Source organism: Podarcis liolepis (genome assembly GCF_965112155.1).
Source record: "Podarcis liolepis genome assembly, chromosome: 4".
Lineage (NCBI taxonomy): Eukaryota > Metazoa > Chordata > Lepidosauria > Squamata > Lacertidae > Podarcis > Podarcis liolepis.
In genome coordinates this window covers 74,467,241-74,492,448 of record NC_139558.1, presented here as the reverse complement: position 1 = coordinate 74,492,448, position 25,208 = coordinate 74,467,241, and the positions used below count along the sequence as shown (strand labels likewise).

Here is a 25,208-nt window from a genome sequence, read left to right as displayed (position 1 = left end):
GTTTTCTCTTGTTAAATCTACATATAATTGATAGTCTCTAACAATCTATTTCACATTTAGTACAGTGTAGAAGATGCAATTACATTTCAGAAAACAGGTAAATGTACTTTACAGAAGTTAAATGATAAACAGAACATTTTTGTTAGCTACTTTTTACACTTCGTGGCACACCAGTTATCTGGGTGCACATTTATTGTCTGTGATTAAAAAAATCAAATGATTACGCAATGGATAACCTTCAGTCTCCATTTGGGTGCGATCTGGTATCTGCAAATATCTGCTATAGGCACCTTTCATTCTGCTATACATCATCTGAAAAGAGGAAGCTTCTACAAAGGGTTCCTTAGGAAGTCTTTTTTAATAAAACATCACATTTATCTACTTTGATTTGAGCCTGTTCCCCATGTCATATAACCTGTGTTGTTGAATGATACCACATGTATTTTAGTATCCCATCTTTCGTCTAAGGAGCTCAGAGCAGCATACTTTATAATATCCCTTCTGTCTCTGTGAGAAAGGTTAGTCTGAGAGGAAGTGAGTGGCCAAAGGTGGTTTAGGTGTTGGGGCCAAGTAGAAATTTGAACCTGGGTCTCCATGGTATTAGGTCCAACACTGCAGTCTGGCTCTAGAACAGAACTTATCATTTTTCCTTAAGCCAAACTCAATGGGATGGATCCAGAGGAGAAATAGTGGGATGCCACTGGTACAATGGAGCTCTCTTGGCTCCCCCTCTACATCTCCCTCCCTAAGCCACTCCAGAGAGGGTGGAAGATTGCTAGTTTAGCATGCTGTGAGATGGGGGAACGGGGGCCTGCAGCAGGACAAGAAAATCCTAAGAACTTGGCAGGGCTGCCTTGTGCCATCAAAAATGTCTCATGGCTCACACAAGTCTCCTTGAACACAAGTCAATGTGAGTCTGTTCATCTGTTGGCCATCAAGTGATGAAAGTGCATCTATGAACCAGGCCTTAGGTCTGGTGATCAATGTACAGGCCTGGTGATCAACTTACACGGGGGTTATGTTCCAGGGATAGCGTGTAAAGCTAAAATCACATATTGCCAAAATGCGTTGGGTTCAATTCCAGGTGGGATTGCCAAAGTCTTTTTTCCTGGACGCCCGTCCCCCTTTTTGTTGTTGTTGTTATTGTTATTATTATTATTATTAATTGCCAACCGTGTAAAGCTGAATGTGCTTAAGTTAAATGCACGTAAGTTATGAGTCACCTGAATTACAATACCAAATCCTCAGAATGTTTATCTTGGTTAATTTCTGTTTGCTCACAGTGCTCAGCAACTGAGCTGCCTTGTACAGTTCATTCAGTAACCGGTTCATGTAAATATCAAATTGCAAAGTCTGATGCAATCCAAGGCTACTTTCGTCAGGCTCTGAGTCAGGCAATTGGCAATCAGTTAATTTCAACATGTATTAACCTTAGGTGTACTGGGTATGCAGTTGCAATATTTGTACAAAAATAAAGCAATTAATCTTGTACAAATTATTCCTGTACAAAGCGTGTTTTTAAAAGCCAACCGTCTAGCAAACCCTAGAGCAGGGATGTCGGGAACTAGATGTTGTTGAAAAGCAGTTCCATCTCATTCTTGCTTTATCAGCAAAACGATGCTTTTTCATGAACCACTGCATTGGAAATCAAAGTGTCCAAGATGAGGAAATCCAGGCTGAAGGTGGTTGAGATGAAACAGATTCCTCTCGTTGGCTGCTACACTGAACAGCTAATGACTGTTTTGATTTGCAGACTTTTTTTTTACAATAGCAGGAAGAAAAGACTAAATTACAACGCTTCTTCCGCTGCGAGAACTGCCTTTTTCCTAGAAGAGAAAAAGAAAGCTAGTAAACAGCTGGTAAGCAGCCATAATGGGGGACAGCGCAACAGGTCACTGATAATTCATTCTCACCCTCTCACCCTCCCTCCCAGGCTTTTAAACAGCAATACTTTCCCTACTGGGCTAACCCAACCACAGTCTCATTTGAGGCTACTTGATCTGAATGATGCTCATCTGAACGATGGATGTTGTTACTGGTAATTAGCTCCAAAATTTTGAACCTTTGTACAAGCTATTTGGGGCCGATAGCACTCACGAGGCTCCCTCTGGTTGGAGATGGATGCAATACATAAGGGTGGTTCACAGCAATGCAACTTTGGATATTAATGACTATCACATATTGGTGAATCAAGCTGGAATATACCATTCCTGCCCCTCTCGTCTCACGGCAGGTGTCTTCTCCTCCTTCAGCTGGGAAACGAAGTGCCACTGCAGCTGGGTGCTTTAAGGCCAAGCTGCACATGATATTAGTCTCACAGCTCCACCTCTGTGTGCAAGGTATTTTGCTTGTTTTTGGAGTGTGCACGGTTTTTTTTTTTTACAAATAAGTTGTTGTGGGGGCTTGATCCAGATCAGGGTCTTAGAGTGGGAGGTGCGGGCTTTAAACCTTTGGACTGCCTGCATGTATAATTTGAAATGCACAAAAAGGTTCAGTTGAAAACGCTAATGTGGAGCCCTTGACTCGGATCAGACCAGCAGTGCAAAGGTATCTGAACCAGGTCTGACCCTAATGCTACAGTTTTCTAATCCAGATTTTCACCTACCCCTGCCCACTTGCTTGCTACTTGTGAAAACCGCAACTACCACTACCTTTCTCTTAGGAGGAGAACTACATGAGACAAGTCACATGCAGTTTTGACTCTCATCAACTGGACCGGGCCATATCAATGTTTGATTCACTAGCATGCTGCAGACAAACACCACTGAGAGCTTCCTTTCTAAAGACGCGCAAGGCTTCCCTACCGTTTGCCTTAAAAGCAAACGGCTCAGCAACTTACCAGGGAGGGTTGGGGCAGCAGAAGAAGAAGGCAATGCAGAAGTGGCAGCCAGGTTGGAAAAATAATAAAAAGCCAGCAAGTCCAACCCCCCCCCCCTGGTGGGGGCATGGAACTCAAACCAGAAACCAGAACTCAAACCATGCTCCAGACCAGAATAGCAACACCATGCTGGCCAAGAAGAGAATCTGAAGCTTCTTGGCTGGAGTGCTTTGTTTCATTATTTGCTCTTGGGCTAGAATGGATGCTCCCACATACCCAATAGCTGGAAAAAGCACCCCAGTGCCTTAAAAGATGTGTCACCTTCTGTTCTCAGCCTGATGGCTTCCCTGCCCCCACCCCAGAGCACCTCCCCATTATCTCCCTTCCTTACTCACTGCCATGCCCCAGTCCTGGTAACTTGTTGAGCCCTTGTCGGGGCAAGGACAGAAGCAGCGTTTGTAGGCTAGCGGCAAGCAGGGCCTGGTTTGCCTTGCTCAGAAATAGCCATGAGCTTGACCATGCTTCTCTTGAGCCTATTCACGTGTCTTTGAACAGGGGCACAAGTTTTAGAAAGCAGCCCTGTGCAAATGCACAAGGCATCCCTTTGTGTATGGTTCCTGTCTTCAGCCTCTGCCAGAGAGTAGCCTGTAGCAGGGAGCAAAGCTACAAACCCATGAGATTATGAAAGATAACATTTGTCACACTTAGTTTACCGATTGCTGCTCCGCAAGGCTTCTGGCTTTGTCGCCTTTGGCTGGGATGATTTCTACCGAGCGGTAACTAGGGGGTTTCTCTGGCCAGTCTGGAGAGCGGCGCTGGCGATGCCGCCTGCTGTTCCCTTGGAAGCGCTCGTACTCATCAGATGAACTCCACGACTCCCGGCGGGATGGTGGAGAACAGCTGCGATGGCGGCGGCGGCCCTGGCGATAAGAGTCCCTGCTCCTCTGACTGAGAGGTCGATAAGCCCGCTGCCCTGAATACCTTCTGTCAGAGGGATGCCGTGCGGAACGCTCCCTTCTATCCTCCTCAGGATACGAATCAGAACTGTTCCTACCATGCAAAATGGGAGATAAGTCTGGCCTAGAACTCCGAGACCTGTCATAATGGCTGCCAGCCCTCTGCCTCTCGACTATGCGGTCTCTAGGTCTGTTCCGGAGTTCCTGGTCGTAACTGGAGTAGGAATCGTCATCTTCATCCAAAGACAAGCGCCTCCTCCTCCTCTCCCTCTCGTCGTCACTCGCTTGGCTCCGGGGTCGCGAGGCATATGTCGACCGCCGTGGTCGTGACGAACCACTAGTTCTGCGGGAGGATGGGATGCGCTCAATGATGGGAGGCAGTTGGATCACTCTGCGTTCCACAATCTCTGAGCCCAGAGAGGAGAGGATGCTAGGGTGACGACTGCTCTCAACGCGGTGCGGAGGTATCATGGGCTGGGAAATGCCAAGGTTCCTGACCTCTGACTCAAGCTGCTCCAAGAGCTTGTTGGAGGGCAACTGGGTAAGTGGAGGCATCCGTGGCTGACTGCTCTGCAGAGACATATCTAGGTAACAGAAGGAGGATAGAGGGAAGAAAGACACCTGCCATGAGAGAAAGCCAGGTCAAGAGGGACTGGGAAATTGTGTCCCTCCGAGATGTTGCTTGACCACAGCTTCAATCATCCCTAACCAATGGCCATGCTGGCTTGGGCTGATGGGAGCTAGAGGAGAACAGCATCTTGGGGGGGACAGGCGGACAGATTTGCTAGCCCAGAAGTAAAGGCTTCCAATTTAGCATTAAGACAGAGACTCAAACTAGATGTAGTAGCAGCAGATCAATTTGTTTAAACTTTGTCTGCTCCAAATGCATATACAGTGGGCGTGACCTTATTGGCAAGTACCTGCCTTGATCACCCCTTTGCCAAAAAGACAGCTTTGAAAAGTGCAGAAAAATGGGAGGCAAAGGAATCAACAAGTAGAGGACCTTCTTTAGGAGAAAAAGCTACATTGTGATCTTCGGGTGAAGGGCTGTATATAAATTTAATAAATAGCAGTAATTGTTTAGAAAACAAAAGCAACTCAGTTTCTAAAATTTTGCCTAGGGTAGAAAAGTGCTCTCTCTCTCTCGCTCTCTCGGGGTGTGTGTGTGTGTGTGTGTGTGTCACCCAATGAAATTGGATGACAGTAGATCCAAGACAGATAAAGTACATCACCACACAGGGCATAATTAATCTATGGAGTTCACTATGCTACAAGATGTAATTATGGTGAATAGCTTAGATGGTGTTAAAAGTGGATTACAAAAAGAAATCAACAGAGGGGCAATCTTTCTTAAATGCAAATAGAAATCTAATTCTGTGAGTGTGGATCCCCATGGAGCCCAGGGCTGCTCCATTCGTGTACAAAAGAGAGGAACTGGTAGGCCTGGGAAACTTCAAGGTTTGCAGATGGACGAAAAAAGAAACACCCCCCAAAACAACGGGAGAGGTTTCTCTTCTACACCCCCTGGTTGTGGATTTCCCAGAAACATTTGTTGGGCTTTCTCCAAAACAACTGGTTTGTCACTATGGGAAACAAGATGCCAAGTCTTTACGGATACCAGATTACATGCTTCGACTTGCCAGTGTAACGAATGAAATCAGCCCTGACCCTCTGAGCAGCTGGGTTGGTAGCCTCTGATGCTCTTTCACCTCTGAGAGAAGCAACATCATCAAGCCAAACCACAAGCATCCAAGTCATTAAACTGCTGTAATATATTCACTCCCTTGGGACTTGTAGACGCAGCCCTACCTCTCTGTAGCAATGGATTTAGTTGATATGAAGATGACTGGGAGTGGTGTGTCATCCACGGGAAAAGTTGTTGAGCCTGTTTCATAAACTGATGTCGTTCCAGCACTAGAGGACAGAAAAAGCAATAGATGTTATACAGGTGCACTCAAGCATTCTGGAGATCATGCTCTCTCTCTCCATTTTATAGAATAGCAATATTGGAAACCAAAATTAGTGACAGGGAGGTTTCTCCTTGCTTGATTTAGAATGCCTTGAACCCCTGGAATCTTGCACCGCTCCAAGATTGGGGTGACATGAAACAATACACAGACTCCCCTCCCCCCCCCACGCTGAAATTAGGCTCGAAAGGAGCATTCAATTGTATCCAATAGAGTAGTTTGCATTATATTTATGTGTGCATGTTGTGCTGCTGAAAGGTGGGAAATAAATTTAATAAATACACAAGGTGTTCATGACTGTTTCTCTGGTTCACAAATGTGTCCATGGGCCCCAAAAGTTTAGCAAACTCTGTCCTACATAATGCCCTTAACATAAAATTACAGTCTACTTTGGCATGTTCCATGAAGAGAGCATTTATACATTGCTGGAAGAGTAAATGCAAATGGCAGAAAGGGATGGAGATGGGGCATAGTGGTTAGAATTTCATATCAGGGGCCTGGGAGACGAGGGTTCAAAACCTGACGCAGCCATGAAGCTCACTGGGTGACCTTAGGCTAATCATGGTCTCTTATTCTAATCTACTTCACAGGCTTGGTGTGAGGATAAAACATGACCGTGAACTACTTGGAGGAAACTACGAAGGCCTTCCTATTTGTGTACATTTTGGATAACATGCAGAGTCAGGTTTCCAACTGAGCAGTATTTCCCCCCCACGACCACCCCAAATCCCACAGAGGACGTCCAAGTGGCTTGCTTGTTGTTAAAGCGTGTACGAAAACAACTTTGGATTTAATACACCTGTTTTGTCGTGGGTGGCGCTGTGGGTTAAACCACAGAGCCTAGGACTTGCCAATCAGAAGGTCGGCGGTTCGAATCCCTGCGACGGGGTGAGCTCGGTCCCTGCTCCTGCCCACCTAGCAGTTCGAAAGCACGTCAAAGTGCATGTAGATAAATAGGTACCGCTCCAGCGGGAAGGTAAATGGCGTTTCCGTGCGCTGCTCTGGTTCACTAGAAGTGGCTTAGTCCTGCTGGCCACATGACCCGGAAGCTGTCTCCCTCGGCCAATAAAGCGAGATGAGCACTGCAATCCCAGAATGGGTCATGACTGGACCTAATGGTCAGGGGTCCCTTTACCTTCTGTTGTTATTGTTTCCCTGGGAACAAATGCAAGGGGCAGACAGCCTGCTTCCCGATTTACCTTTCTCATTGCAGCAGCAGCGAGTTGGGCAGCAGGCACAGCGCACATGGCAGCAGCAATGCTGAGGGCAACACTGGCACCAGCACACCCCTATCAGCATGAGGAGGAGGAGGCCACCAAGGACAATAAGGACGACAGTCAGCCAGTCTGGTGGGGGAAAGAGGACATTATTATCATCCCCCATCACCTTGATTTTCTTGTTACTAGATGCCTGTACGATGAGCTTCCTGCACCAAAAAGGAAGCTTTCCGCAATCTTCCCTCACAAGATAGCTCATCCAAAACAGACATGGCGTTCACACAGAGTTTCGGTGGCCGTGCAGGCACAGAAGTGCTAAATTGTGCTTTGCGCATGCGCAGAAGCACCAAATCGCAACCCCCGCGTGCGCAGACACGGGTTACAAACATGCATCCCGCACGGATCACGTTCGCGACCCGAGCATCCAATGTAATTTCCCTTCCAGATTTTTGCAAGTAGGATCCTTGCTGGAGTGGTTGCATACAGAAATAATGTCTTCCTATCTCGCGGTAGCCTTTTGAGGGCAGCCTTTTGAGAACTGAATGCCAGTGCTCGGAAGGGCCAGAGGCAAGAGATACGGCTCTTGTGTTTGTACAAGATCAGGAATTGCTGGTGTCTTCTTCTCCCCTTTTAATATGTGGATTGAAATAAGTGATAACCCTGGAAGTAAACATCATTAGGATCAGAGCATGGCTCATTTTTCTCCATGCTTTGTTCTCTAAAACTTCATAAATGGTAAGAAAAAAAATGAAGAGAAGGTCACCCTAAAATAAAATTTAAAAAATAGAACAGCGCTACGTACTGAGAACAATGAGCTTGACCTCTATGTCTGAGTCACCGCTTGTATCTCCTGGAGCTTCAACATTACAGTAGTAGACTCCATGGTCCCACCACATCACTTCATTGATCAGGAGATCTGCTTCTATGAAGAAAAAACACAGCATGGCGAAAGTAGGCAACTGGGTGATATTCTTCTCATACCATGACAGCACATTCCTGAATTGCAAAAATTATTGTGCAAACAGACTTTTGGGGAGCTGAAACTACATTCCGAGTCATTTATACCTCCATAAGATACAATTACTTTGTGCTGCTTAAGGCTGTGTTTCCTTAGCACTAATGAGACCTCTACAGGTCACAGTTTCCCAGTCCCTGCTCAAATGGTCTTACTGTTCTGAATGGTTATCCTCCGCTGTCTGTAATCAACACCAAGCACAGGTTCATTTTGCCCTCTTCTCTGAGCAACAATGCGTATTTCTCGCTGATTGTCATTGCAGTCATTGGAAGGGTCCTGGCCAATAGCTAGGCCTGCTTGATAGGCTGCAAGAAACAAAGGGGATGAATTACAAAATGAATGCCAGTTTATTTAAATCCAAAGTACTGAATTCATAATAGTGCTCCTTAAAATTCCAGTGAGGAGAGGTCACACTATGTTTATCACCTGTCCCTTTATAAGTGGTAACAACAGAAAAAAATTATGGGGGTAGAGAGGAGAAATTACCAAAGAGTCAATTAACTTCCGGAGACAGCAAGCTCTGATGCTATATGAACTGCAAACTTTGCTGGGCATATGGGGAAACAATGTGGGATGAGACTTTGGGATATATTTGAAAAAGTTGGCAAGCCCATCATTCACAGTCTGAATCAAGGGTAAGCTACCAGGATTTGGCACAAAGAGGGAAGAAAAAAATGGTGGACATTAGACCATACAGATAACTAAAACAATGCTTTGGAAACCCAATACTTTTAATCTAATTTTACAATAGTGAAAGCTATAATTCATGGTTCAAATTGCAAGAACTCTGAGCATCTCACTAAGCCTATCCAGACTGAAGGATGATGGGTAAAAGGCTCACAACCTTTGGCTAGCCTTGATAGCCTGCCAGCATTTTTGACTGTAGGGACCTTTGCTCCTCATTCAATGTGAGATATAATCCCTTCTCCAATATCGCAACAAGTTCCAGATTGGCTCTAGGGTGCCTCTGAAAATAGGGTGTGAGGTTAAAGACACTCCCTCCCTGCCCCCCAACTTAGAAGGTGGGCTGGGGTTCATCCATGTCAGACTACAGGCCAAAGTGCAGTGCAACACAAGTCTCAATCCTCTTCCTGAATTTGTCGGCACTCTCTGGTTGAGCTCAGTATTAGAGGAGAAATTAGTCTTAAACTTCAGATTTTTCCTTTTGAATTGAAAGTGCTAGAGCCAAAGGAGAGCATGACTGAAAGTGAAAGGCTCCCTTTCCTAAAATCACAGAGCCCTCTAGGGTCTCATGCATTCCAAAGATAACACAGTGTCTTAAAAGTGAAAGCACAAGCAGTCATTTCCTAAAGCAGCATCTTCTATCTATCACTCCATCCATTTTGGACCGAAGAGATCAGCTTCCCCATTATTTGGCTCTGGAGAACAACAAGTCAAACAACTGTCTTCCCTGGGGCTCCCTCCCTCCTTCCTGCCTCTTCTCATGTGTGTGGAGAGCAATCCTTGGTGGTGGCCGCAAGAATCAGTGGCACTCACCAACACTGTAGTAGTCAAGGATGGGATCCTTGCAAAAGGACTTATAGCGCCAGGTAACTAGCACATCCTGCAGTGGGGCAGAGGTACTGTAGTCACACCTGAGGGTCACAGAGGCAAATAAAGTTGTGTATCGCTCAGCAACTGGCACAGTCACCAGGATGGAGAAGCAACCTGCAATGAAGAACACGAACAACAGCTATCAGTAAGCACATAAAAAGCACCCCTATGCCCCGGGGGTGGGGAATCTACCCATGCAGACAGCAAACTAAGTATACAGAGATTTAGTAAAAAATAAATAAATCAAAAATCAAGTTACATAAAGTTTTTCAAAGGACTAGTTCATTACTTGTGTGACTATGCAGACATATTCTACAGTTTGCGTCTGGTCTGTACCCACAGGACTTACTTCTTCCTAGTTCTGGATCTGATAGGGCTTTGGAAGACAGCAGTGCCATAATCTTTTGAATTTACCAGCAGCAGGAGCAAGTGTAAGATAGATGAAGAAATGTCATAGGGAAGAAGCTGTGTAAACGACAGCTTTATTCAGGATGTCTTAGAAGTTGGGATGAGGGCAGGCCTTGTATTCTCTCACAATAAGGGTAGGGGAGGCGTAATAGTTTCACAAATGGGGAATGTGAGTTCTTCAGGTTGGCCAAGTCTGTGGGAATTCTATGTTTGGAACTTTATACTCCCTGCTATAACAGAGAAGATCCATATCCAACCTACAGGAAACTGATTGCTTCAGTCACACTTGATGTGACTATATGAGCGCTGTGCCTTAAAAGTCTCAATTTTGCCTGGGAGAGTAACCTGAAAAGATCTAGCAAATTAGGACAAAATGTACACGAAAGATCCCACCAACACCCTCCAGTGAAACTAAAAGGGAGCACCAGGATCCCTCATATAATGGGGTGATTTCAATCAAAGAAATGTTACATCGCCAATCCATTGGCTATTGAAAACCCTGAGAGTGAGGGCTAATCCAGAGTCCCGCTTTCACCTAGGAAAACGTGCTCTTTACTGCTGAATTGGAGTGAAGGTCAATTTGGTTTTCTGCAGATAGCTGTGTTTCAGTGCTAAGCAGTGGGGTTTTCCCTAGGAAAGCAGCAGGGCAAACAGAAAACTGCTTGGACTCATGCTTTCTGGGCACTTGACAAGCAGAAGCGTACGCAAGCCTTCAGAGTCTCCACGAGAAGTATACTATTAAACAATTAACAAAGAACTCTTCAGTCTGCGCTACAACTCTACTCTGAAACTCATTTTCCTTTCGCCAAGCAGGAAATGGTGGTCACATTTCTTTTGTTCACCTGGAAACAATCCATTCAAAGACCCGACCCAAACCAGCACACCCTTTTGTGAGTCTTTGTTTGCTAATCCATTTGATCAGGGGTCAGCAAACTTTTTCAGCAGGGGGCCGGTCCACTGTCCCTCAGACCTTGTGGGGGGGGCGGACTATATTTTTTGGGGGGGGAGGGGGATGAATGAATTCCTACGCCCCACAAATAACCCAGAGATGCATTTTAAATAAAAGGACATATTCTACTCATGTAAAAACACACTGATTCCCAGACCGTCTGTGGGCCGGATTTATAAGGCGATTAGGCCAGATCTGGCCCCCGGGCCTTAGCTTGCCTACCCATGCATTAGATGTTTTACGCACCCTAAACTAAGCAAGCCTTTTCTCCTGGGGTTTCCCATGGGTTTCAGGCAGGAGTCTCTCCCAGCCCTAGCTGGAGAAGCCAAGGCTTGAACCTGGGATCTTTGGAATGCCAAGGTGACATTTTACCACTGAGCTATAGCCCTGTGTCCTTCTTGCACCTCTTATGCCTTTCTCACATGCCATTTCCATCATGTCCACTCAGTACAGTTTGCCATGTCAAAGAAAACTTTCCCTTTTCTACCACCTTTTTGGATTTTACCCTGGTACTAACAATCCCCAATCTCTCTTCTTCTTTGGAACAGCCCTCACTACTTTTTGTTCAACTTTTTCAAGAACTCTCATTTTCTGCAAGAGCTCTGGCCTTGTATCTATTGCTTGCTTCTAAGTACAATGGTACCTTGGTTTTCGAACATAATCCATTCTGGAAGACAGTTCAAGTTCTGAAACGTTTGAAAACCAAAAACTCAATAGCCAACAGCTAGGCCTTAGGATCTTGCACTCAGCAGAAGCCTCGTGGCATGTTCGACTTCCGAGGCGTGTTCAAAAACTGAAGCATTTACTTCCGGATTTAAGGCGTTTGAAAACCGAATTGTTCATCAATGTTCGAAAACGGAGGTACCATTGTATCTTGCAAGGGCATTCTACTACCTGGGCTATATCCCTAGGTTACACATGATGTGCACCTGTATATTTTTGAAAACATGCTAGTTTGGGGGCCTATACGCTAGCCCTTGCAAAACAGAGCTTTACTATTAATTTCCTCCTCCAATCTTCACTCTAAGGTCCCAGGGTGGGTTACAATAATTAAAACATACTATTAAACACACACCCCTGACTCCAGTCTTCAGTGTTCCAAAAAGACCTTTTCTCTAAATGCAGAGCAGTGGTTCGCAGAGGTGTATAAAAATATGTCACGAGCAACTGTGCTAATATGTGTATCAAATATGTGTAAAATATCCTGCCCCAACTCATATGTCGGGCTGAAATCCTATCACTGGGAGCAAGACTCATTGAATTTAATGGCTCTTACTTGTGAGTTGACACACATGATTCCATTGTAATAGATAAATCAGGGTTGAGACTTCTCTAGCACTTTGAATTTAACAGAGTACAAATATTTTTTTCTGACTCATGCAATAGGGAGGTTGCAGGCTTGTGCATAGGTTTTGCCACAAAAACTCATGAGGGAGCTGTGCCTGGAGGAAGAACTGTGAGGGGAGACTTCGTCAGGCAAGGCCTCCTTCCACCTGCCTTGCCCCACCCTCTAATCTCTGCTTCTCAATTTGTATTGTATTATTTTATGTACTGTGGCTTGCCATTGTTTTATTGATTATAGTTTAGAAATTATTTATTGTAACTGTTGAGTGGATTTCTGTTTAACTTTCATATGTTGATATTATTATTTTGTACGATTCTAACTGTTGAATGTTACTTTTTGATGTAGGTTGTTTATTTTAAAGTTTTGTTTTATCACATTTTTGTATTGAATTAGACTGTACATTTTTTGTTTCTTCAGCTTGTAAACCACCTTGAGTATTGTAAGATAGAAAGACGGTATACAAATAAAAAATGATGATGATGATATATACTATTAATTCCACACTATCAACATAAATGTTTTTGGGAGAGTTAACTGTCTATGAAATGTAGAATAGGTTATCAAGAAAACAATATACAGCATTAGACAAAACATAACCAAGAAGGAAATAAGCGGAAAAGAGAGAAAGGCTTGTTGTTAAATCTTTAAAAAATATATCTCAATTATAGCCAAATACAATTTAATATAATACTATCGCTATACTATTTAATACTATTAAACAGCTTTTAAATACACATTAGGTTAGCCAGACTCCTGTGTTTTCCCTATCACAGGTATACACGATAATACCAGAAAAGTATTCAAGGCATTAACAATACCAAAGATATCAACAGTACTTGAGATAACATAATATAAACACTGTGTTAGATAGAATTACTCAAACACACTTGACAGCACCTAGTTGGAATGAAGTGCCTTTACAAGAATGAATGGCCAGGGGCTTAAGAAGTGCACATACTGGTTATTTTTGTGGCTGTGACATTACTGCAATCCTAAATGTATTTACTTGGGAATAAATTAAACTAGTACCGGGGCTCAACGTATTTGGCTGCATGGCTGTAACTTCTATTTTGTGTGTTCAAGTGAGAACTGTTAATACAGGACAGAATGTGAAGACTCTTGTTTAAAAATATAATTTACATTCGAATTATAGAGACGAGAAATATATTTAGATTGCAGTTCTAATTATACTTACCAGGAAGTAAACCTTACTGAAACCAATAAGGCATACTTCCATCTAGTCTAATTCATTGCCATTACACACTGCACTGTACATGCATTTTCCTCCAAAGCAGCCGAGCTACAGTCCTATTGATAATAATCAACATCTTATTTAAAGTATGCTGCACCTAATATCTAGGAGGGCAATGGGGAGATAAACCAGTGAACGTTTCACATGCTTACACATATGTACAGTAAATAGAATTGTGGCTAAACTGTTGACACCAAATGCTAGCTAGTACATAGATTTCTACCCTTTCTTACTTATTTTTGTGGAGGACAAAAGTTCTTTACATATGTATCCACTCTGTGTGTATGTAAGTTTACAACTACAGCAAATACGATTTTAAAAGGACAAGGACGGACACACACACACACACACACACACACACACACACTGGGCAATTTTACAACTTCTCCTCCCTGGGACCAAGAAGATAAAACAATATGGAGAGACTTAAAACATGCCTGATTAGCCCGGAGACCTGCCTTTGAGGAAAGTACTGTAAACAAGCGAAGGAGCAGGAAGGAATCGGGCGGGAGGAAACTTTAGGAGACAATCGCCTACTAAAACCAGTCGCCGCCAGCAAGGAAAAGACGAAAGATCACGGAGATCGGGAGGCAGCTCCTTTCCCCCTTCCAGCTTCCCTTCGCCGCCCCCCACGACTCACCTGTCGGGAGCCAGCTGAGGCCGAGAAAGAGCCCTAGGTGTTGCCATCGCCAGCTCCAGGCCATGGCGCCGCCTCCTCCGCCCACCGGCCGGATCCCTCTGCGCAAACAAACCTCACCCTCTACTCCTAACTCAGGGAGGTGTTGGCCTTGCTTTCCCGCTTGAGAAGGGAAGCCTCGCCTTTTACGATTATTGTTATTGTTAGTATTATCTGGAAAGGAGCGAGCCGATGCAAGCAACTCCCTTCCTCCCTCGGCTTGATCTCCCCCGGCACCTGTTGCTGGAGCGCTTTCCCATTTCCTCCAGCTGCGCCCTAAGGCGCATTCCGGCAGGTGCTTCGCCTCTCCCCCTGCAAGGAAGGACTGGTCCCGCCTCCCGGCTCGCTACCTGCCAGGCCTCTCCTCTCGTTTTTATTTCTCCGAGTTCAGAGCGAAGAAGAAACTTCGTTTGTACAAGCCAGATGACCCCTGGCAGTTTAATCTCTGAAGGAAGTTCTTCTATGTTCAGAAAGGCTTACCTTAACACCCAAGTTTTTTAATGAATGAATGAATGAGCCCCCCCCCGGCGGTTTTGCCTGTGTGCGCAGTCCGATCCTGTACAGCTTTAGGTGCGCCCAAGTTCATTAAAATCAGTGGGCTGCATTGTTCAAGCGTCGTTAACACCATCTTTATTATTATCGTTCATTAAACTAGTGTTCCGCCCTTCATCCGAAGATCTCAGGGGGGTTGACAGCATTAGAAATAGGAAATAGAAACACACAAAATACGTAATAAAAACAAGAGCAAAAGCAAAACGAACCAATAACCCCCCCAAACATGTAGTAAAACGTAAAAGACTATTAAATTATATTGGGGACAGATCTAAGCAGGCACATAGTGCGTTGCAACAGTGCGATCCTATGTAGATTTTAGGGAACCTAATTCTATATAGGATCCGGCAGATATTAGCTCCTCTGGATCAATGTGGCCGTCCCACCAATAAAACAAAATAGGTATTAGAAAATGGAGAGCTGTGGACGGGCACTCATTTGGCAACCACACAACAGGGATATTTCTCTGCTCCTCCTGGAAGATCCCCGCAGAGGAAATTCAGCAGGTGCCGTCTTTTCCCCTCGCTGTAGCCACACCGGCAGAATTTCTGCTCGGCAGACAGAAAACCTGCCAGAAAAATGTTGGCAGGCATTGTAACAATTAAAAGTTAGCAAGGAAGGCTCTCTCTCTCCCCCCCCCCCCCACTTCCAGGAAGAAAAACCCCTTTGCCCTGTTAATGCAGTTATTAAAGGCGCGATCCTCATTATTTTAAATGAAGCGGGCACACTTGGGAGGCAGCCTATTGAACTCAATAGGACTCCCCGATTTCACACGCACGGAGAGAAACCGATGTTACCCGTTATATACATTTGCAAATGGCAATGACTAAAGTAAATAAATATTTCCTTCCCCCTGGAATTCCTTAAATATTTGTAGCTTTGTCTCCATTGTGCACAGCAGCGTATATTATTATATTAGAGTAATCGGACGGGAGAGGGGAGAAAAAGGGCAAGCTGCTCATCGATGTTACTTCTTACTATGCTGCTGCTGCGCAGGCGCTCTGAGCCGAAGCAGGTTTTGAACTCAACTTCCCAGGGATCTTGGCGCGCCTTTCATTCGGTTGCTTAGCAACCGGCGTACACCTGCCATGGAGCCGAAGGGGGAGCAGGAGGCGAAAGACGCAAAAGGTACCCCCATTCCCTCCCCTCTCCATTTCCCGCCATTACCCAGACTTGCCAGCATGGGGTTCCCCTCGAAACTACCCCTTGCTCTCAGTAACGTTGGCAACACTCCACTAGTATGGCACACTTTAAAGAAACAGTCGGGAAAATACCTTTATAGGGCGAAACTGAAGCGCCACGAAGTCGTGCGCGAGCTTTCGAGGGCACCAGGGTTCTTCAAGCTGGACACCGAAGGGTGTGGGGTGCGCGCGCGGGGGGGGGGGTTACCAGACTGCAATTTCAATATGCCCCTTCATCCCCCCCCCTCGTTTTTGCAAAGCATCATCCAGGTTGAAGAAGTGTTCTGGTGAATTTACAGGAAAGCTTGCTCACGCCGCTTTCTGGTTTCAATCCATTATTGCCAGCAGCTGTTAGCTTTCGAGTTTCCTCTCATGTAGAAACGCTGCTGCTTGAAGCAGTTCTGTTCTTGTTTTAGAGAACTTTCAAATATTCTTCCCCTCTACAGGCTGTAAGGTAAGAAAATGCAGAAGTCCAGGACAGAAGAAGAAACCGGAATAGGAGTCTCCAATAAAATACATTTATTTTATTTTAAATTTTATTTATGCTTTTCAAGTTTACACATTTCACTAATTTTACAATCATTTTAACATTTCAAAACTTGACTTCCTTCCCCCTCTTTCTGTTGTTCCTGATATATTTTTTATATCTTCTGCATATTCAAATTAACTTAATTTGCTTATTTATTCATCTACTTTAAATATATACTCTTATAAAACTGCAATAATATAAAAACTGCTGCAACAGATGAAGCAAGCATGGCATGATTCTGCCAACTTGCATGAGAAATTTACATTTCAGTTTGCCCCAATCAATACTGTACTTCCAATTGAAAGATCCACCATACTTAATGATTTTGCTTTGCAGGCCAGAATGAACATTCAGAAGAAGGAAAGGGGTCACCTTCAGAGGAACAGAAGGAAAAAGCAAAGAAGGTAGCTGATGGTAAGTATTGCTTGCACATTCAAATTATGCTAGATAAGAATGTGTAGTGATTTCTGTGTTTGGGAGAGAAACATTTCCAGGGGGTCGTTCTGTAATTTTACTGTTCAATGTTTAGGTGTCAAAGGACAAAAATCAATAGTTTGAATCTGTCCTTATATTGTATAATTACAGTGGTGCCTCGCAAGACGAAATTAATTTGTTCCGTGAGTTTTTTCGTCTAGCGAATTTTTCGTCTTGCGAAGCACGGTGTCAGAAATGTTTTGGAAAAGCTTCAAAAATCACCAAAAACCTCAAAAAAGGCTACCACACCGCGTTCTATGAGTTGCTCCTCGAAGTCAAGTCGCAACTGTATTAAGAAAAAGGAAACAAACTTGCAAGACATTTTCGTCTTGCAAAGCAAGCCCATAGGGAAATTTGTCTTGCGAAGCAGCTCAAAAACCACAAAACCCTTTCGTCTAGCGAGTTTTTCATCTTGCGAGGCATTTGTCTTGCGGGGCACCACTGTATTTAGAATCAGCCCTCAAGTCCCTGAGGGCCCCAAAATTTAACCAATAAACAAATAAAAAGTATATTACAAAACACATTGCATCATACAACATATATCTTTTTACAGTGAGAAATAAAGTTACAGTGGTACCTCGGATTAAGTACTTAATTTGTTCCGGAGGTCCGTTTTTAACCTGAAACTGTTCTTAACCTGAAGCACCACTTCAGCTAATGGGGCCTCCTGCTGCCGCCGCGCCGCCGGAGCACAATTTCTGTTCTCATCCTGAAGCAAAGTTCTTAACCTGAGGTAATATTTCTGGGTTAGCGGAGTCTGTAACCTGAAGCGTATGTAACCTGAGGTACCACTGTATGCTATAACCTGTTTTACGTCTCTTCCCTCTCCCATGCTTTTTAATATATGGTGCTTTTACAGTTTATATGGATCTGGATTTTCCTGTGTTTTATTGCACCAGTATAATAAAGGGGCTACAGTATCTTTCAATAAATTGGTTATCTGATTGTCTTTCTTCTCTTATACTGATGTTTGCCGATACAGTGGTACCTCGGGTTACATACGCTTCAGGTTACAGACTCCGCTAACCCAGAAATAGTTCTTTGGGTTAAGTACTTTGCTTCAGGATGAGAACAGAAATCGGGCTCCGGCGGCGCGGCAGCAGCAGGAGGCCCCATTAGCTAAAGTGGTGCTTCAGGATAAGAACAGTTTCAGGTTAAGAAGGGACCTCCGGAACGAATTAAGTACTTAACCAGAGGTACCACTGTATCACCATTTTGACCACTTCCCATACTCTTCTAATCCAGCCATCATGAACATCATAAGAACATTAGAATAGCCTGCTGGACTGGGCCAATGGCCCATCTGGTTCAGCAACCTGTTTTCACAGTGGCCAACCAGATGCCTGTGGAGAACCAGGGAGCAGAACATGAGCACACCAGCACTCTCCTCTCTTGTGGTTTCCAGCAACTAGTACTCAGAAGCATTGCTGCCTCCAATTGTGGAGGCAGAGCATTATCATGGCTTGTAGCCCTTAATAGCTCTCTCTTCCATGAATTCGTCCAGTCCTCTTTTAAAGCCACCCAAGTTGGTGGCCTTCACTGCCTCCTGGGGGAGTGATTTGACAATGCGCTGCTTGAAGTACTTTCTTTTATCTGTCCTAAATCTTCCAATATCCAGCTTCACTGGATGTCCCTGAGTTCTAGTGTTATGAAAGAGGGAGAAAAGCTTTTCTTTCTTCACTTTCTCCATGCCATGCATACTAAACCCTTTCCAGCTCTTCAATATCCTTTTTGACATGAGGCAAGCAGAACTGTACATGGTACTCATTGTGTACAGATGTGGTTGCACCATCAATATCAGGCTTCCTCAGCCTTGGCTCTCCAGATGTTTTGAGACTACTATTCCCATCATCCCTGACCACTGGTCCTGCTAGCTAGGGATCATGGGAGTTGTAGGCCAAAAACATCTGGAGGGCCAAGTTTGAGGAAGCCTGATCAATATGTATAGCAGCATTCATGATATTGGCAGTTTCATTTTAAATTCCTTTCCTAATGACCCCTAGGATGGAATTTGCCTTCTTTATGGCCTCTGCACACTGGGTTGACATCTTCATTGAGCTATCTAATATGACCTTAAGGTCTTGCTCCTGGTCCTTTCCCTCTAATTCAGACCCTATGAGGTTGCATGTGAAATTAAGATCTTTTGTTCCAACATGCATCTAGTGTAGGAGCATCAGTTTCCCTCCAGTTGTAACTAAGGCTATGCATACACCATACATTTAAAACCACGACTTTCCCCAAAGAATCCTGGGAACTGTAGTTTTATCCTGCCCTGCACTACAATTCCTAGCACCCTTAACAAACTACCATTGCCTTGATTATTTGGTGGAGCTCATGTGCCTTAAACATATGGTGTGTATGCAACCTAAACTTCAGTTAATAGGTACTTTATCATTTTTCCATCTTCTGAAAGGACAGTATCTTTTATGTATCTTAAAAGTGGGTTTACTGCTAAGGCATAACCTGTTATACTCTCAGTTTCCATTAATACTGCTATCCAGAAATATCTTCTTATTGGGCATGACCAGAATATATGCAGTATGTTAATTATCTATTCATTTATCTAATTTAAAATTATACTTTTCTTCTTTTAGGAATTTCCTCCAAACAAAAGTTTATATTCTCCAGGTCCTAAACCTAGCAGCTGCTTGAGTAAAGCAGCTCAGCTGGTAGAGCATTTGGTTTCACAGTGTGGCACATTTTATGGGCAGCCCCTGTTGGGAGTTTGTTTTGTCACTATTTTAGCACTTACCTGTGTTAGCATTCATTGCATCTTGTAATTTAACCTTCTGCTCCATGATACAGATGGCTCTTCTGATATCAGATAATTATTTGATTTTAGGGAAACAGGGAAAACATTATAGCATATGTATTTAAATAAAGCAGAGTGGAAAGTAACATAATTTTCTGTGTGCAGAAAGGACCCCGTCTCATGTAATTCAGGAAGAAGAAAAGCTTTTTGAAGATGAAGAAGGTAGTGAAGGGTATGGCGATGAAGGCAAGTATTGCTAGCAATCTTTGGGTTTGACAGAGCATTCCTACTGCCTCCATGTTGATGGATGGGGTAGGATTAGGATGGCGCCTAGTTGCCTTCTCACCAGCCCCCACTGGCAAAGAGAAGTGTTGATGGTGATTATAGGTTTTTCCATGGAGTCCCAAGCTTTCCCCTAGCAAGTGGAAGGCTGCTGGTGCCAGTTCTCCCACTGGTGGGAGCCAGTGGTGAGTCTGAAATGGGGCATTATGGTTTTTGGGTAGGAGGTTGAAGGCCTTAGGTCCACTGAGTCCACAGCTCTGAGGATCCTGATCCATGAGCTCCTCAGTTGTGTTAGCCTGCAGCTAGCACAGCTGAAAGAAAGAGAAAGAAAGAGAAGGAAAGTAAGAAAGAAAAAGAAAGAAAGAAAGAAAGAAAGAAAGAAAGAAAGAAAGAAAAAATTGACACACTCCCCATGCCTTCTACTCTGGCCAGTGTGAGTGATCAGATGCAGCGTTGATCAGATTAAATATAGAACTAACTTTGGGGATTTGGGCAGGATGAAATTCTTGATTGCAAGATATTGCTTACAGGACAGCTCAAACTCTGTGTTTAAAAACTGACCACAATGGCCATGCTAGCTCTGAGTTTTATTTATTTATTTATTTATTTATTTAATGTCCTGTCCTTCAGCCCAAAGGTGACAATCGTCACTTTATAATTGGCCACAAATGCTACTATCTTGTCTGTCTGAAAATTATATGCCTTTCTTCTTATTTTCAGCCTTTGTAGACTGAAAAGTGGTGTGTGTGTGCATGTATAAAATTATTGTTGATGTTTTTGAAATCCAGAAGAGGAAGAGGAAGTGGAGCCAATACAACTTGAAAAGCCTCCAGAACCGGTAAAGAAGAAGAAAGTAAAGGTAGAGAAGAAAATCTCTGAAAACTTCTACTATAACTATGAGGAGTTGTGTGCACTCCCATTTGTGACTCCAGATTCTGGCATTCCGCTTGACATGCTCAGTCTCATGTATCCACTTTTGCTAATAAATTAATAAATGGTAGGATTTTGATTATTTGGGATATGAAGGGAGAAATACAAGCTGCAGAGGAATTCCTGGGCTAGCCAATGCAAAACAAACAAACAAACAAACAAAAACAACCTGGCCAAGCTGCGGCCATTAAGAAACAATTGAGAGTCATTGGCAAATGCAAGAGAACAGTCCTTTCCTCCTGCCCTGAGGTGTGAACAGAGACTGGAGATTTGAAAGGTTGCCAGGTTAACTGGGTGTGAGGTGACAGGAAAAGACTGTTTTTAGCAAGGTGTGCTAGGAAGAGAGAGAGAGAAAAGACAGATCCATCTTGACTGACTGAAGGCAGGCTGATAGGTCTCTGTCTCCATCATTGCACTGCTGGGGTGGGGTGGGGAACAAGACCCTCTTTAGACGGCCATGCTGTAAGATCTGGGCTACCTCCATTTAAACTCAGGTGTAAATATGAGAATAAATCATATTTCTTAAAGCTACGACAGCCTCCACTATCTCTTCAGTTTTCCAAAGGAGCACAGACCCTGGTTGAGGGCCAAGACCTCTGGAATCCCGTGCATGGCTTGGCAGGGATTGGAGTGGCCTGTAACAATATAATAAGGCCATACTAGTGAGAAATTTTACATCCTCCCCAGTATTTCCCAACAGATTGGCAAAATAACAAAGCCTGCACTATTGCTGTGGTTTGTTCTCTCAGTTATGTAAGGGATCTTTTGCCTTTTTTTTAATAGAAAACATTTAGAAATTGCACAGTACTTGAGGGCCGCAGGGACCTACAATGGCAATATGGTTAAGCCTGAAATTTTTAAAAGGATGGGTGGGCTACATTTTTTCTAGAGCTTCAGCTCTTTTCTCTCATTTATATAAAAAGCCCCTATTGTGTTCCCAATACAATTACAATACAGTGCATTGCACTTTTCAGGAGACCTCTGGATTTTTATTGGTGGTAGTGTTATTACATGGTCAAAATAAACCCCGTGATGGCATCACTTTTCCTTAGTGAGTGTTCTTCAGTCACTCTTTCGGCTATGACTGCACTAGACGGGCAAACATTCAGATGTTGGATAGTTACACTCTCCTCTACATAGCTGGCAACCAACTCGTATTGCTGAATTTGCTAATGAAATCTCAGAAATATCTCCGAAGCACATGCGGTGGAGGGATTGGAGTAATCACGGTATGGCATTTTTGTTTTATCTTGTGAGGTATTTTGCTTGAGATCTTCCTTGGTAGCAAAATAAACAGGACTCTTGGATTATGAGAATCTCTCAATCTGAGAAATATTTTGGCCGGTTCTTCACACATTAGGTAGTGCGTTTAGCTATTGCCCTTATCTAAGACTTGAGTTAATTTTGTACTGTGTGAGATAAATATATATTTTATAATAGCAGCATACCTATTAGGCTGTCCTATTGATATTCATTCATTTTAGGCTACTGCTGGTTTCAAATGTTATGCAGGCAGTAACAAGGTATCTTGGATTAAAGAAAAGCTCTAACAAAGTGGACACTGTTTTCCCAAGCTATTGCACCTCTCTCTCTGTCCTTAGACTTTGAAAGACTTGCAGTCTTGGTGGAACACAGTATGGGGGCTGAGGATATGCTGTCATTTTCCAGAGGGTAGCTGCAACCATATTTGTTTCATGCAGTGCCTCCAGATGATGGTCAACTACAACTGCCATCAGCCTCAGCTAACATGGCCAGTGATGAAAGATGGAAGTTGTAGTCAAACAGTATCTGGAGGCCGCTTCATTGGCTGTCCTGGACTGAAATGTAGGATAGAAGTCAAATGAACTAAACTAGCAAATCATTACTTTACTGGATAAATGCAGAGTGAAAAAGTTCTTTGCTTCTACTAGGTACATCCTAATAAAACCTACTTTGCAGTAGGAGAAAAAGGATGGAAGCCAAACATGATTATCTATGAATACCCTTCCTTAAGGCCATACAGAGTATTACGAGGTAGGTTAAAACATAAACCGTCTCACAATTTCAGATTCATGCTGAAGAATTAATGGTCACAGAAATAGAAGCAATTTTCCCTTTGATATTTCTTGTATGAATACACGGAGATTTGTAAGTAGTCACTCTCTTTCTTTTAAATATCTGCAAGTGATTAAGAAGAATTGGCATTATTATTTACAGAGTCATATGCCATGTTCCCTTTTTCTGTGTTCATGTTCGAGAAAAAGCAATGGATGCATGGCTAAATGGCCAAATATTGAAAGAAGGATGATAAAGGAATTCTATTCTTCATTATTGGTTTATTTTTTATTAGGTGGCTATCACTCTGGAACATAAATGCAGTTCAATAGCTTTTGAGTTGAGTTTTTTAATAAAAAAAAATAAAGCTGACAAATCAGTTCAATGGTATCTCTTACATTTGATGTGATTTCAGTATCCTGGCACTGTGAAATTACTCATTGTGGGGGAAAGGAAAGGCTTATGATGCGCGCGCACACACGCACACACAGATACTAGTGTGCGCGCGCACACACACACACGTATTTACTAGTATCTGGGACTCAGAGACAGAATTTCTACAAGAGCTGAAGGCTCAAGGGTAGATTATCACCTGAAGCCTTTGTTTTTTCTCTCTTCATACAGACTGTCTTCATTGTTCTCTATTTTATGGTTGCTTTGCACTGTTTAAATGTACTTAAAATAGAAGCAATCTGTTCCATACTTTAAAAAAAAAAATTACAATATGTGCTAGTTGATTGGCTAGCACATTGGTATGTTTCCTTGAACATTTATATTGCATTAAGAAACCTGTTATATCACCTTATTTCCAGGTGGAACTGAAGAAGCATATGCATTTGCTGACTTTAATCGTTCGGGTACTTTGATCGCCACAGTTGGGAGCAGCCCTGACTATATGTTAACAGTTTGGGATTGGAAGCAGGAAAAGATTGTATTGAGATCGAAAGCATTTTCCCAAGATGTTTTTAGAGTGACCTTTTCTCCAGAAAATGAAGAGCAACTCACCACATCTGGTTCAGGTCACATAAAGTAAGCCAGCAAGTAGCATAGTTTTATCTCAAGGAACTAGAATGCCACAAAGGCATACATGCATGATGACTAAAAGGAATATTTCATCGGTAAATGCATCACACTAGAAAGCTGCACCTACCTTAACTTTTCATTAAAATTTAATTATCTGTATTAAAACATCCCTGTTACTCAGTGAAGTCCACATTTTATCTAGCTGCCCCAAAACATTGCGGGTACGACATGCATTTTATTTATTTATTTTAAAATCAAGCTAGCCTTCTGCACTGGATTGGCAGTGTCCTAATTTTTGTTTCATGCTGTAATATAGTTATTTATAATCTTCAGACAATTGAAATGCCAAGAATATCTTCTGAAAGCAGGAAAAGAAGCAGCCATGTCGACGGGCTCCTTGTGTAATTGGCTGCCCTTGAGCGCACCACCCTTTTCCTGGTGCTCGATGGTGCTATCGCAGTGAGCTAGGAGCACTGGAAAGTGTAGTTTTGTCATTACTCTTACATGGTGCTCCCCATGCCTGGCTTCCTGCTGTGGAAGCACTAGGTGGAGAGACAGAGAAGCCTTACTCTTATCCTCTTTCCCATTGCCAGAATTGAAGCAGCAGAACAGTAGGCAAGCACGCAGCAGATGACCACAAAATAAACTGAGCTGTTTCCTGATGTTAGAGGGAATAACTCACCTAATTCTGTGTCATTAGAGGCAAAATGGGGTGGCTGGGCAATGGATGGCAATAGCACAAATAAAATGAGCTCTGGACAATGTCAGAATTATCCTTCTTCTAACTAAAATAAACCAAAGTGTATAAAGATACATGTTGGGATTAAAAACTGATTAAATGCCCAGATCCACTTATGTGAATAAATTACATATGTCAGAGTCCACCTGTACTATAGTTATAAGGCGCAGTCTATCACACAGTTGAGACTTCTTAATTTCCACCTATTTCAATTGAAGCTGCATAAATTTGCAATAGATTGTGCCTATAATTCCCACAGACAAATTGGTTTGGTTCACATATAACTCCAAACTGTGGTTCAGGGTTTACATGCATGATCCTTGGTGTTTGCGTTCTCCCCTTTACCCTGCTCTCTGGCATAAGAGCAAGGAGGAGATTGCAAGCTTTCATGTTCATTTTCAACTAACCAGTCGCTCATTCCATCTGAATGAAGATCAGTAGTTAGGCTTACCTGTGGTTTAGAAACAGTCCACCTTCAGACCATTCATTGCTTATAATCCTGGGTTGCGTCCCTGAATTGTAATTAGCACTAACCTCATTTCAGTCAAAACAAGT

The 25,208-nt window shown here is 43.2% G+C and overlaps 2 protein-coding genes across 2 annotated transcripts in view; one reads left to right on the top strand and one right to left on the bottom strand.

The window, feature by feature from the left end:
* Nucleotide 1: 1 nt before the first annotated feature.
* Nucleotides 2-15,688, bottom strand: ILDR1 (immunoglobulin like domain containing receptor 1). Its single transcript, XM_083500919.1, has 8 exons — nucleotides 14,122-15,688; nucleotides 9,471-9,641; nucleotides 8,129-8,278; nucleotides 7,761-7,880; nucleotides 6,941-7,087; nucleotides 5,584-5,688; nucleotides 3,532-4,358; nucleotides 2-1,826 (listed from the first exon to the last, which is right to left on the bottom strand). Exons 1-8 carry the CDS (start codon nucleotides 14,183-14,185, stop codon nucleotides 1,785-1,787), a joined length of 1,626 nt encoding a protein of 541 aa, XP_083357045.1. The 5' UTR covers nucleotides 14,186-15,688; the 3' UTR covers nucleotides 2-1,784.
* Nucleotides 15,689-15,716: 28 nt separating this feature from the next.
* CFAP44 (cilia and flagella associated protein 44) overlaps nucleotides 15,717-25,208 on the top strand; it is a 51,390-nt gene continuing 41,898 nt past the window's right edge. The window contains exons 1-7 of the mRNA XM_083500884.1: nucleotides 15,717-15,837; nucleotides 16,756-16,833; nucleotides 19,811-19,891; nucleotides 20,716-20,893; nucleotides 21,924-22,086; nucleotides 22,768-22,870; nucleotides 23,704-23,920. Coding sequence (XP_083357010.1) covers nucleotides 15,798-15,837; nucleotides 16,756-16,833; nucleotides 19,811-19,891; nucleotides 20,716-20,893; nucleotides 21,924-22,086; nucleotides 22,768-22,870; nucleotides 23,704-23,920 — 860 coding nt within the window. The 5' untranslated portion in view covers nucleotides 15,717-15,797. The remainder of the gene's footprint in view (nucleotides 15,838-16,755; nucleotides 16,834-19,810; nucleotides 19,892-20,715; nucleotides 20,894-21,923; nucleotides 22,087-22,767; nucleotides 22,871-23,703; nucleotides 23,921-25,208) is intronic.

Bases quoted from the DNA above. Each gene is read 5' to 3' on its own strand.
- ILDR1 (XM_083500919.1), bottom strand. From the start codon at position 14,185: ATGGCCTGGAGCTGGCGATGGCAACACCTAGGGCTCTTTCTCGGCCTC. The intron at 7,881-8,128 runs GTAAGACCATTT...TTTTCTTCATAG, and splicing joins GAGGATAACCATTCAGAACA to AAGCAGATCTCCTGATCAAT. The intron at 4,359-5,583 runs GTAGGGCTGCGT...TCTGTTACCTAG, and splicing joins AAATCCATTGCTACAGAGAG to ATATGTCTCTGCAGAGCAGT.